General features: G+C 32.1%; 1 protein-coding gene across 1 annotated transcript; it reads left to right on the plus strand.

Annotated features, from left to right (window-relative positions):
- Positions 1-3,567: 3,567 nt before the first annotated feature.
- Positions 3,568-13,249, plus strand: Smp_091000 (hypothetical protein; the record flags this gene model as incomplete). Its single annotated transcript, XM_018794628.1, has 3 exons — positions 3,568-3,708; positions 6,877-7,744; positions 12,522-13,249. The coding sequence occupies 3 exons, from the start codon at positions 3,568-3,570 to the stop codon at positions 13,247-13,249; spliced, it is 1,737 nt and encodes a 578-aa protein (XP_018649021.1).
- Between the last annotated feature and the right edge of the window lie 574 nt (positions 13,250-13,823).

Genomic DNA, 13,823 nt, shown 5'->3' on the forward strand with positions numbered 1-13,823 from the left:
GCTTTCATCGCCCTTCTCCCAGAAGTTCGTCCAGAAGGACGACGAAAGCTCCACGCTCAAACCATCCAGCTCAGAGAACAAACCTACATCAAAATCACTCACCTGAGCTACAAATCTTCTCTACCATTCACATTATCTTTTATGAAAATGTCAATTTACTGATAAAGTTCTACTTTAAATAGTTTGATTACAAAAACCATATAATAAGGATTAAAATTTCAGGTTTTAATAAAGTTAATCCAGTAAATGTTTCAGCTACGAGTTCTTGTCAATAATTTTCAACCGTTTGATCATTTTGTATAATTGATTTTACATTTATCAAGTTAATCTATTTCTAACGTATTATTCGCTTGTCCCAGTTTTAGGTTATGTCATTATAGTACTATCATCTATGTACAAGTTGTGTATATGTAATCATAGTGATTTAACTGCAAAAAAACTCTTTCATTTCAGTATCCATTATCCGTGTATATCTGTCGCTTTCCTCTTGTTCGTCTGTTTGTTCGTTCGTTCTCTATCTTTTAACAAGACAATTGTGAACTAGCGTTTCTGATGCATGCATGTGTGTGTGTGTGTTTATGTACGCATCAATGTGTCCATGTTTGTGTGTACACCTACTACCAATGCCACTCTAACTACAATACTGTAAATTCGTTGTTCATAATGATTGGAAAGTATTAACTATTATTTAGGAATATACAGATGACTGAGGTTTCATATATATGAAAACATCGATGCATATATATACCGGTACTTAAAATTGAAATTTACTTAGTATTTGTAGCACGTTGTATTTCGACGTTCACTTGGGAGCAGGAGCGACCTGAAACAGCAACACGACAGTCAGGACAGACAAGTGAGTCTGAAGTGAGAACACGGTGTGATGGTGCAGCAGATATATTTGAAATTGAAATACGCGGTTTTTAATACAAAAGGGGAAAGTTATTACAAAATAGTTTTACTCGTTATTCTGCAGGTTCAGACGACGTAGGGCTTGTTCTTCTTCTTCCAGTGCATTCACTCTTTGTTGTCCTGCAATGAGAAATACAAACACACATTATTAATGTTGCATGTAATGATTTTTATTACCGTTACATATTGTTTGTTTGAATCTTCCCATTGATGTTTAGGACTGCAACTGGTCAGTTACTAATTGTCATATGTGCATACTGTGCGTATAGCCTCGATATAGCCTAAATTCACAAGCATGGTAGGCAAAGATGGATAGTGGCTAGCAGTGGAATCCACGACGCGCGCCACTTCGTCCTATTTGGGACTCGTCAGCTGGATGTACCTGCATCTCAGAGTTGATGTTCACTCTGGGCCTCGAACCCTTAAAATTGTTTGTTTTCGACTTTTATTTCAACACTATAGCAACCAAGTTAGCTGTATGCAGAAAGAATGGAATCATACAGTTATTTGCTAGTTGTTTTTTTAGAAAAGCGAACGAAATAATCGTTGTCTCTTATCCTAAATTGACTGATTTGCTCATAACTCGACAAGAATTTGAGCTCAGAGTACTGTTATAATATTGATTTAAAGATGAATTGATTCAATATTCATCTCTCTGTATGAACAGATTTGGTGTTCACGATTTGCCGATACTTCAATTTATATTGACTAGTCATAGAGTTGTAACCTTATTCTATGTTAACCGATACCGAATATGTTAATCAGTTACAAGGTCAGAGGTCAAACAATCAAAACAGTCAAACGTGACTGAAAGTACAAATGAAAACAACAGAACCTTTCAATACAACTAATTATAAACAAGGCCACTAGTACAAACTGACTTAACGCTTATGAAATAAATAAGGATATCATTTCTACATAAGATAGACGCTAATTATATTGCTGAGATAAATATGTCCAAAGTATCCGCTTGAACTAAAAGTCTTTATTATTTCATAGAATTGTTTTAATTTAAGTGAAATAAAAAAATTGTTACTTAACGTCAATTATATATCTACATATGTTACAAAGTTTTGTAAGTTTTTGTATGTTGCTGTAGGGCCAGTGAAATGTCACTAAACCCTAGCCAAATCATTCGGCAGTTGGGTCACTAAATATCGAACAGATCATCGATCCCCGTCAAGGTCAAGGACAATCAACGCGCATCAGTCAATCACACGCCATGGACTGGCCCATGCGGCAGTGGTTCTACTTCGCTTATATCTACTTTAACTAATATATTCCTGTAATAACGTCCTTTGTGTTATACAGTCTTCAGAGCATCCATGGTCCCTTGATACATCGATGGGGCAATCCACATAAGGTGCTGATCGCGAGGTGTGACTTCGAAGTTAGCTGGCTTGTTACATCGTTCCAATCTTACTCGAGTAGGCCTCCAATCATTCGACATAGATCATCAACGGGATGGTCTACATTGCTTAGATGTTAATCGATAAAAATCTATCATTCAATGTTAACCTGGTAACTATTAGAATATTTCAAAACAGGTATCTCATGTTGTTTCTGAACATTTCAAATGTTTCAATTTGGCGGTTATATTTATATTATTTAGTTTGTCCAATAAGTTATTGATTGTTATGACTGAATACACTCATTAGGAAGAAGTAAAGTAATATAACTTGGTAATTTATTAGTTAAATCAGAAAACCAATGGATTTTGTGCATTCATTGAACTAATGAATAATCAATGTTAATTATTACCAGTTCAATATAGACAAGTTTACCTATTAAATCAGAAGGGGGTTTTGTGGAGATTTTAGATCATGAGTCAATTCAAGCTAGAACACTATGGAAAGCCTGGCGAGATCGTGGATGCGCACTAATGAGGAGTCCCATAATAGGACGAAACGGCCGTCCAGTGCTTCCAGGTTTTCCATGGTGGTCTAGCTTCAATTGACTCATGATCTCAACTCTATAAATTACTAAAATCTCCACAAAACCCCTTCTGATAATACCAAATGAATTTAAGATTTTGAAAGGACTAAAATAACCGTGAAAATTAAATAAATAATCAACATTTGAAAGAAAGAATTAATGATGTTAGTCTAAATATTACTCAAGATATTATTATAGAATTTATTTGCTGAATTTCTACTGGTTATTTAGTACAACTCAACTATACTACGAACCTATCATCTATCTTTCATATCTAACCAATAAATATCAAGATATTATTTCATAGGAATAATATATTTGTAAAACATCAGCGAATGAATTTGAAGTAAATCCAACGTTTCGCCTCACAATCTGGTCCAAGCTTTTTCAAGGAATTATAATCAAACATCAAAAATTATCGAATATAAATAGGTAGATGGTTCTTCGTTTCATTGTACACTGAATAGGTCAACCATTATTTAAAAAGAAAATTCATTCTTACGTATTTTAGTGAAATTATCATATTAAATGTTAAACTATCGACTAGTACCTTTTTAAAAATAATTTACAAATCAACATTGATAAGTTCTATTTTATACATAAACTTGTCTGCATAAATTTCATCAACAATATTTAATTACATAATTTTAGTTGCTATGACAATAGTAGTTTTTTATCATTCAGAACATAATTAGGATTATTTTGAAGCATACATAAACAATGACAACCGAAATAAATCGAACTGTTGAATATACCAATGAATTTATAAATCCTCCACCTTGTAAATCTACATCTTCAGAAGTTCATCTAAGTCCATGTGAAAATATGCCTAAAGAGAATGAATTAAGGACAAAAACATTAGTAAGTTTTATATAATTTTTTCATTATGAAATGGTTCTTGTTAAAAACTGCTATAATTAAAGAATTCAGAATAATTCGCGATAACAGAATAGTTGTATCATTAAAGTCCTGGTGTATCCATCATTATTTAACATTGTTTTTAAGACCTAAACGATTGATTTTATTACGTTTAAAATTTAGGTAGTCGTGTATTGATCGAGAACTCAAGGGGGGAGGGGGAGAGAAGACCAACTAATTTCGAATAAACCAGAAAGTTTAATTTACCTTCACAACATGGAATTAGTACTTTAGCAAAACATTTTCATATATATACGATTGTACAGCTTGATAATAAATTCGTTGAAAAGAGATCCCTTCGCTGAACTTCGTTTTTTCACAACACAGTCTTTTATAGCATAATATAATCTAATGCATAGATTTTATCGTTTCATTATTTTCATACGACATGGTCACGAATCTTTCAAGGTTTATTTTCAATTTTAGTCATCTAAAATGTTTGTGTAGACAGTTATTAAATGATTTCTAGTTCATTTTATTACTTTTGTTTTTGTATTACTGTAAACAATCAAAGTTCAACTTATTATTTATGATCAAAAACTAAATACTACTTGTTTATAAAACTACGATGGTGTGTGCTACTGATGTTGACAGATTTAAGTATTATGTATCAACAATTGAAAGTGAAATATCTGGTAGCAGAATGTTAAGAAGATCGAAGAAAAGAGAACGAGAACAGAGAATGATTGGTGTGGAAATAAAAGAATAACGAAGTCTGAGACGATTGATTGCTATTTTGCAAATGAAGTATATACTTTATGGTTCTTAGATTTTACTAAGACATTCTGTAATTTTGTATTCAAATACATTCGGTTGTCCACACCGGTGTTCTTATTCACTATACTATAATCAATTTTAAGTTAAGATGAAGAGAGTAACATTAGCATTGAAAGCTTACGTTAATTTTGTTCTCTATCATATACTAACAAACAAAATAACCATTGGTGTATTTTTTATATATAGTTGAAATCATGAGTCAATTGAAGCTAGATCATCATGGAAAACCTGGAACCACTGGACGGCCATTTTTTTTCTATTGTGGGACTCCTCAGCAGTGCGCATCTACGATCCCGCTTCGCGAGATTTGAACCCAGGACCTATCAGTCTCGCGCGCGATCACTTAACCGATAGACCACTGAGCCGGCATCCGATGGTGTTAATGTTCAGCTTCAACCGATCCACGAAGTTGAGCAAACATTTCACCAATGTCTTCAGTGAGTTGATATCTCCCGACAGACCTGATTTAACTCCATTAGCCTCAGAAGGGATTTTCTGGAGTTCTGGTGAGAAGCCGTGACTAGTGATACAGTTAACTACCTTAGACAATCGATGAAAGGTTGCGCAAGACCATGGATCGACTGAACTTAGAGATCAACATGATTGGATGACGGCTCAGTGATCTAGAGTTTAAGTGTTCGCGTACGAGCCTGAAGGTCCTGGGTTTGAATCCCAAGTGCAGGATCGTGGATGTGCACTGATGAAGAATCCCTTAAAGGGTTTAAGTGGCCATCCAGATCTTCCAGGTTTTCAATGGTGAATAGCACTGGTAAGTTCTACACTACGATAAATCAGCTACTCGGTAATCCATATATTTGAATGTTTGTTTTGCCAAAAAAATCGGAAATGTAGACTATATTGAGATTAACCAATCGTCAGAAATCCGCAACCTTAAATTTGCGAGTGTAACAAAAGTGAGTAATATGTGAACAAAAGTGAGAATATGACATAAACAGAGTACGTACACTATAAGACGAATATAAATATGTCGCAAAGTTCACTTTCACCTTAAATACGTGAAGTGTCAGGTGAGCAATAAAACCAATACCATTAAAATACGAAATTCAAAGTCTAAAATATGAATACCAACGGCTAAAGGAAGTTGGTCACAAAGTAATATACCTTAAGTTGTGCTTTGGATTAGAAAAATGAATAGAAATATCATGTGTTCATTACTTGGTGTTTTGTTCTCTACAGATAGAATGAACCTAGTATATCTTCAGAGATTCGTTTATAAGGGGAATGTTCAGTAAGGCCAGTTTATTTTGCTCTAAAACTGCAGGTAAATTGGTAGGTGTATATACTGATATCCATTAAATGTAAAGTTTTGCAGTATTATGACCTTAACAACTCCGTATATTCTGCCTTTAATGAGATACATTAGTACTTTCGATAGACATAAAACAGTATTTGCGTACTATAGAGCATGTATTTAAGATTTGATGCATCTCAAACTATTCACAAAATGGAATAATTTCATACTGATATTTTCGTGTTAGCTCCATACTTTTTGGAATCTTACTGTCGGAGAGGAAAATCCATGAGATAAGGTGAGGTGTGTATTTGTAAAAGTCAGCCTTTTCTAATCGCATCCTTCCTTCTGGGAAGGTGGCATCGCTATTATGCTGGTTCTTTGAAGGGAATACCTTCCTACGGTCACACCTCTATACAATCAGCAGTATGACTTGATAAGGATAAAAACCACAACGTGCTAACTACTTGAAGCTTTTTGAAAAAACTCATCTATCTCACTGTTACGAAGTCTCACCAGAGTTTAGTGAGGAACCGAAAACTTTTACAGTATCAACAACTATGTTATCAGGAGTAGTTTAAAAATGAACGACTGTGTGGATGCTTACTTCTTTTCGAAACAACTTGCCAGACCATTTGTTTTAAATAAACTTTTACTTAGAGCTTTTCCAGGTGGTTGTCCTTCCACTACATTTTTTATTTCTACCCTTTTCTATGCCACTATTACTTCATTGATTCGTTTATGTTTTCAGTGTTTTAACTAGTTACCACGTTTTAAATCCCAGTGAATAAGTGTTTATGGAATCTCACTTTTTGATCTTAATATACGTTTTGGTCAGTAACACTCCGCATTGAAGATCACAACAATAATACGTCCTAAATATTAGTGGCTTACAACATTATGAAGTATCCGATTCGGTCATTTTAATACGATTAACTTCCTTTACATATTTATTTGAAAATTCTATCAACAATAAATAACAACAGAAAATTCAGTAATAAATTTACATCACAATTCATTATCTTCGAATTTACATTTTTTATATTATCTTCCTTTGTTTCATTTTCCACTACTGAAACCAGGTCCCAGCTCAACGAACTTACAATGAATGTATTGTTTACGCTTTAGGTGAATGGAGGTGTGCATGTCTTACAACTGTTTTGGTCACAGGTATAATTTTAGTATCATCATGCGGTGTTAAACAGCTGACAATTTACATGAATTCATCTCAGTCAGACACATACTATCCTATTTCTTATCATAAACACGAACAAAGTTTTCGATTATTGTGTCAAACAAGTTCTCTTCTAATTGTTAATGGTTTATTATTTCTAGTCTATTTAGTCTATTTAATTGAATCATGGCAATCAAGAAACTGGATTCAAACAACATGGTTAATTGATACAAAAATGGCATATAATTTAATACATAATACACATAAACTTATTCCTTCCATTCTTTGGCAAATTAAATGCTACCATTATGCTCATAATACACCACAATATAATCATCATCAACAGAATCCAAAGCAACGGTGCACGACCTTGAACGAAAACGATTTAAACAAACCAACGAAGTATCCATTTATCCAAGGTGATTTTGACATTTCAACTACAGAAGTGAATACTCAAAATGATCAATATTCAATGAGTTTTAATAAAGTCCCTGAAATGTTTTCTCATTCTTCTGGTAACACAAATATTAATCAAATGAAATGTCATCGTATTATAACTATGAACAAAATTTGCTCATTTGATTTGTCTAAAATTGATGAAATATGGGATATGTCAGATAATATCAGTGAATTAGAGAATTTTCAACTGATAGAATTAAATTTAAGCACTTTATTTAGCTTTTCTGATAAAAAGACGTATTCAGAATTTCAAAGACAAAAACAGGAATTTTTCACAACTTATGAAAAATTCGATATTTACATGGAAACAGAACAAAGTTAGTCAAAAAAATAAAAAAGATTTCTCTTAATCTTTCGTTGCTGTTTAATAATGACTGTTTGTAGATTAAAAGTTAATCAGAGGTCAAAGGAAAATTCTTTTTTAATTGAATGTTAGCTTTATCATAAAATCTAAGTAATGAAGCAGTATAGCAACGATGAATTTAGCTAGAAAGATAAATAAACAAAGGTTTATTTGAAGTAAATACAAGGCAGCCTTCAAATTACTGTCTCACAATCTATAATTCAGTATAATTTTAACATAAAAGTATCTTTGTTAATATTTGTCTGACCACAAACTTATTAAACTCATCATTAATCATTAATTATCAGTATGAAGGATTTATAAAGCTTGTTGAATTTAATAGTTAATATCATGGACTAACATTAGACAACCATTGAAAACTACACTGTTAGTATTCATGTAATAAATCGTGACTAATTTTTTCTGTAGTTCTAGCAAGAAGCCGTGATTAGTGGAGTTAAACCATGTCCAATGTGAGTCCGTTATACATTGAAAGCAATGAAAGGTGGTTACACAAAATCCTCAATCGATTATAACCAGACATGTAAACCGGTGAATACTGGCTCACTGATCTAGAGGTCAAGCGCTTATTTTTCAATATAACGCTGAAAGATTTAGGCAGAAATGATAATATTAACTGTAAACAAGCATATTGAAAGGTTTAAATATGCTTTAGTTATTTTGTACGAAAACAAATTGTAATTTAATAGTATATATTAGATGATGTCAACTTTATACTGTAAAAGTTTAATGGTTTACAAAAAATATAAATGAGTTATTTCTTGGATTTTGTTAACGAGACTTCAAGTTCTTTAATAATACAAATAAAAATAAGAGAGTTAAGATAAAATACCTTTTAAAACTAACAATTAACACTTGGTATTGTTTGGTTGAATCTTCCCATTGATGTGTTAGGACTGCAATTGATCAGTCTCTTATTGGCATATGTGCATACTGTGCGTATTGCCTCGATATAGCCTTGATTCACAAGCATTATAATCAAGGATGGATAGTGGCTAGCAGTGGAATCCAGGACGCACGTTTCCTCCAGAGTGAACGTCAACTCTGAAATGCAGGTACATCCAGCTGACGAGTCCCAAATAGGACGAAACGCGCGTCCTGGATTCCACGCTAACCACTATCCATCTTTGCTCATAACAATTATCACATTTGATCTGAATTATATTTTTGAAGATCTCATCAAAGGAATGCAGATAGTTTCAGTATTTTATCTGAAAACTGTTTTGTACTCCTGTTCAGAAATAATCAAAATCAAAAGTCATTAACAATTGATTGATCACTGGGTGGTGATCAATGTCATGTGTGTCAGGTCCTTCTTAGTGCAGATGGAATCCTATTGACCATTTGTTTTCTGTAATCTTTCATACATCCTGATCCCTTGATAAATTTATACAAAGAGAATAGAAAAATATATCTACAGGATAAAATGAATTCATTATATTTCAAGGCTTCGCATCTGCTGCAAACGGCCTAAACCTACAATGGAAATATTATTAAAAATGTGACATACCATAATCAATGAAGTTTAGTTCAAAACAACTTAAGAAACAATAGGAAGTAACCTATTAAACATGATAGTCAAGACTGATTTGTATTTATATGTTAAAGATGAAATGGAAAGGTGAAGAGGCGGTAAATTAGTAAGTGATAATACAGAGACTATGAGTAAAAATAGATTATTAACAAATCAGTGGTAACCAAGGAACCAATTTTACATAAAATTAATGTTTCGAGTGAATATCATTAGAATTTTTTTACTTTAATTTGTTAATCATAGCAAAAAGACAATGTAACAAGTGTTGAAATAGTCAATCTGACCATAGTAATGATGAGTATACCACACTTTCTTTCTGTGTGCAGAGATCAGTTCAAAAGCGCTTGATGACTATGGCCTCTGCAAAACGCAGTAAAAGTGGTATACTTCGCTCATTAAGTATTCTGAATGCTTTTAAGGCATCCACATTGTGTATACTATCTAATAAATGTTTATAAATCGCATTTGTGAAAACTTTACTTTCTTTGAAACACAACTTACGAGGAATATGTTCTGAAAGCATTACAGGTGCCCTTTTTCAATCCTTCCTGTGTACTTGCTTCCATAAGTATTTTTACATTCGTAGATACATTTGGGTGTGACCTCCGAGGACAGTGATACACTTTTGATTGATTTGAAGAACATCTGGTGTTAAAAACCAAAAACAGTTGAGTGCAGGGAAGCTTATCTTTTACTCTACTTTAGTCCTTTTATTGATCATCCCTGGAATCTTCTTTCCCTTGAATTCAGGCCGAATAAAGACAGGTTTTCTGTTGACACTTGTTTGTTTAGGACTTTCCGTAATCACTTTTCCGTACTTCATAATAAACGTTTTTAGATATCCATTTTTATGAGTTACTCTTCTATGTATGCCATTCCTTCTGGTATTTTGTCGCATAAGCACAACCTTCTAGCCATATTAAATGGAGTTTCCTCAAAACAACTAACAGGACAGAAACTATTATAATTGAAGTATTTCTCTGTACATCTTTTTTTTCTGAATACTGTCATTTATTTTGCTCCATAGTTCTTTCGTTTTATTTTTAGGTTCAAATAGTTTAACTGATTATCATGTTCATATTCCACCGTAAATTTGATATTAACATTGTGTTTCATCAAACTAGTAGAGCAACTGTGAGGCATGATCCGCATTATTGCAAATAATAAGTGTATCATCAACATATATTTTGTAGAATTTTACATCGTCAATTTCTTGTTTAAGTTTCGTTTGTTCGAGATTACCCGTAAATATATCGAGCAAAATAAGCCCTAGTGGCAATCCCAAGGCTAGCCCATCTGTTTGTCCGCATAACTGATCGCTGACTTCGAAATGAACCACTTTCGTACATAGTAGTAGTAGTTTACTCAATTCATCTTTGTGCAAAGGAAGTATTTTGGAATGCTGGTATTTTAAATTTATAGTTCATTCTATTAATGAACAAACATCAAATGATATCATAAATTTATCTTTTATATCCACATGATCACTTTCTTCAGAGACGAATAAGCTCCCATTTTCCTGCGAAGTGGTTCCAATAATTTCACTTGTCATCAAGCCAGATTATAAGACGGTGAATTTAAGTGGTCGTAAGGGGATATTCGATTTGTGAACTTTATGGTGGCCATATATGAAAGACAAACGTGTTCCTTTAGCCTTAAATCCATTTTAAGTTAGACACTTAGTCAAATCCTTCTTTAGAAGTTCTTCAAGGTGTTTGGTAATTAATAATCCAGTCACCCCAGTGGAATATTTCTTAGATATATCAACTTGAAATCCCGATGATTAATTTAGAACCTAAAGTACCTTCTGTACGTAGTCATGTAGATTCATCATGCCGAAGACTGAACATTTTTCTGTTCTTAGTAGAACAATCTTATCATTGTTTTGTAGTTTGGTGATTTCTGCAATGCATGTCCTATCCACCTCCAGTGTGTTTCCCTAATTTCCTCTCCATCTTGAAGCTCGTTTCTTCTTTGTCACAGTAGGTTGTTGCCGATGGCATCCAACCAACGGTTCTAGAGTATGTTGCGTAGACAATTATGCATACTTTTTTGGTGGAGGTTGTAGAAGTTCTCTAAGTTTCAGCTTCGTACAGTAGAACTGTCTTGACATTCGCATTAGAGATTCTGACTTATACTCTTTAGTCAAAACTCTTGAATATGGAAATAGGGAAATTAGATGCTGATTTGAAATATCAACTAGCTTGGCTTTAAACTTACTCTTTTAATCCTCATCTTTGGGTTGCGAATCAGCAACTTGATGGTATAGATCTTCACATTGCGTTTGCATTTCTATTTTGTTAACCTTGTTATTTGAAACGTAGAATTTAAATACTAGAGAAAATGCATCAATCTCAGTTTTGTTCAGCTCTGTGTTTGACAAATTATAATTATACTTCTCAGCCAATTCAAGAAAGTCTTCATGTGTTTAATCTTTCACTAACGATATGAATAATGTACTTTCAACCGATTTGAACGTGTTTCTTTGTATCTCTTTAAAAAAATTAGTGAACTTTGTTTGACAAACCGTAGTAAGATCACCAAGGAGCTTGTTAAACATAGCTTAGATTTCAAAGTTAGAATATACTTATTAGAGCACTTGATATGTTATTTAATAATCCAATGTAAATTCATTTGAAAATTATTTTTATCATAAACTTAGGGCCATTTGCAACTGATGAGAAGCCTTGATATATATTAAATTCATTTCTTCTGTAATATTAAACATCTAATTTTTGTGAAGCCAACTATTTAAATGTTAACAAAATTTCAGTACGAAATTCACAGTTCATATAATTACAAATTCATAAAAGCTATTTGATTATTCACTTGCGGTGTAAAGTGTCATAATAAATTTCCCAAGTGCTATTATAGTTAAATTTTTAAGCTTGTTAAACTGATAACTCTAAGTAAATATATAATTCAGTTTTTCTCAACCAACTTCAAAATAAGTAAAGATGGATAGTGGTTAGCAGTAGAATCCAGGACTCGCGTTTCGCCCTATTAGGGACTCTTCAGCTGGATGTACCTGCATCTCAGAGTTGATGTTCATTTTGGGACTCGAACCCAGTACTTGTCGCTTCAAACGCTATCACATTATCCACTTAGCTACTGAGCCACCAACTTCGAATTAATTTAAAATCATAATGTACATTTATTTAATTTTGATAACATTTTGTTCTGTTTTCTTTTTCAGTTTGTACTTTTACAGATTTTATGAAATTTCCAAAACAATTTCTTATAATTCATAAATCATCTAAACCACCAATGTATCTAAAAGGTATAACTTATTTAATAGCTACACTATTATTATGTTCATTCCCATTGAGAATTTTCATTTATGCAAACAAAGCTAAATTACATTGTAAAATTCATAAAATATTTGGTCCTAAACCAAAAAATGAAACTTTATATCGTTCATTAAAATTAATTCCATTCAATAATGAAGGTACAAATTCAAATTGTTTACTTAATACATTTTCAACTTATACTATACCATCATTAACAGTTCAGAAAATGTCAAGTAATTATGGAAAATCTAATCATATCTTAAATGATACTAATGAAAACAATAAGTTACCCTATAATAATGAAGCAGTTGTATTATGTAATAAACATATTTCGGAAAATGCTACTTATTATACTCGAAATCATAATAAAAAATGCAATAAGTACCCATCGACTATTTCCAAAGATTCTTATGATTCTAGTCAACAGAAGTATGATAATAAAATAGATATTTACCAAAGTACTACTGAAGATGAAGACGATGATGAAGAACTATTATCATTGGATATACGATTTGATGAATATATAAAAAATAAATGTATTAAAAAGGACAAAAGAAGCATAGGAAATAACTATTCTAATTATGAATTGGATACTGTTTTAAGAAATTCTAATCTTGATGTAACATCTATCTAAAACAATACATACTACTGTCTTTGTTTTTAAAATATGCATTCTTTATGAACATTCGTACCAAGTGAACTCAAAAGATTCAAATTCGTATTCAGAAAGGAAATGTTATTTTCGTTTCCATGTTAGAGCTCAATTACGAGGATATTTAATGTAATGCCGAATGGCTATAATAATAATAACTTCTACATGTTTCACATATTTTCAGGCTCTTTTAAAATAAATAAACTTTACAAAATGATTTAACTTCTTCAAGATATACTACATCATTGAATACTCTCTTTTTTTTCCATTAAACTGCTTGAGGCAATCCTTTTTTTCTTCTGCAATCATTTCCAGTTTATGAAAGTAATCTAATGACGTAAGAAATTGTAGCATAATTTGAAAATATAGAAACCTTTTCTGTTTTTAATATATTTTTTAAACAATGAGTATTATCAGATAAATGGGTTATATAAGAAAGTGAAAACAGTTGTTGATTACTATTCGTAAATCTTGAGTTTTGATTTATGTGTGTTAAACATAATATCATATGAAACAAATAATTATAGAAGACGTAAGATATTTTTTAATGAGGTTG

This window comes from Schistosoma mansoni, chromosome 1 (genome assembly GCF_000237925.1).
Source record: "Schistosoma mansoni strain Puerto Rico chromosome 1, complete genome".
Classification (NCBI taxonomy): Eukaryota; Metazoa; Platyhelminthes; class Trematoda; order Strigeidida; family Schistosomatidae; genus Schistosoma; species Schistosoma mansoni.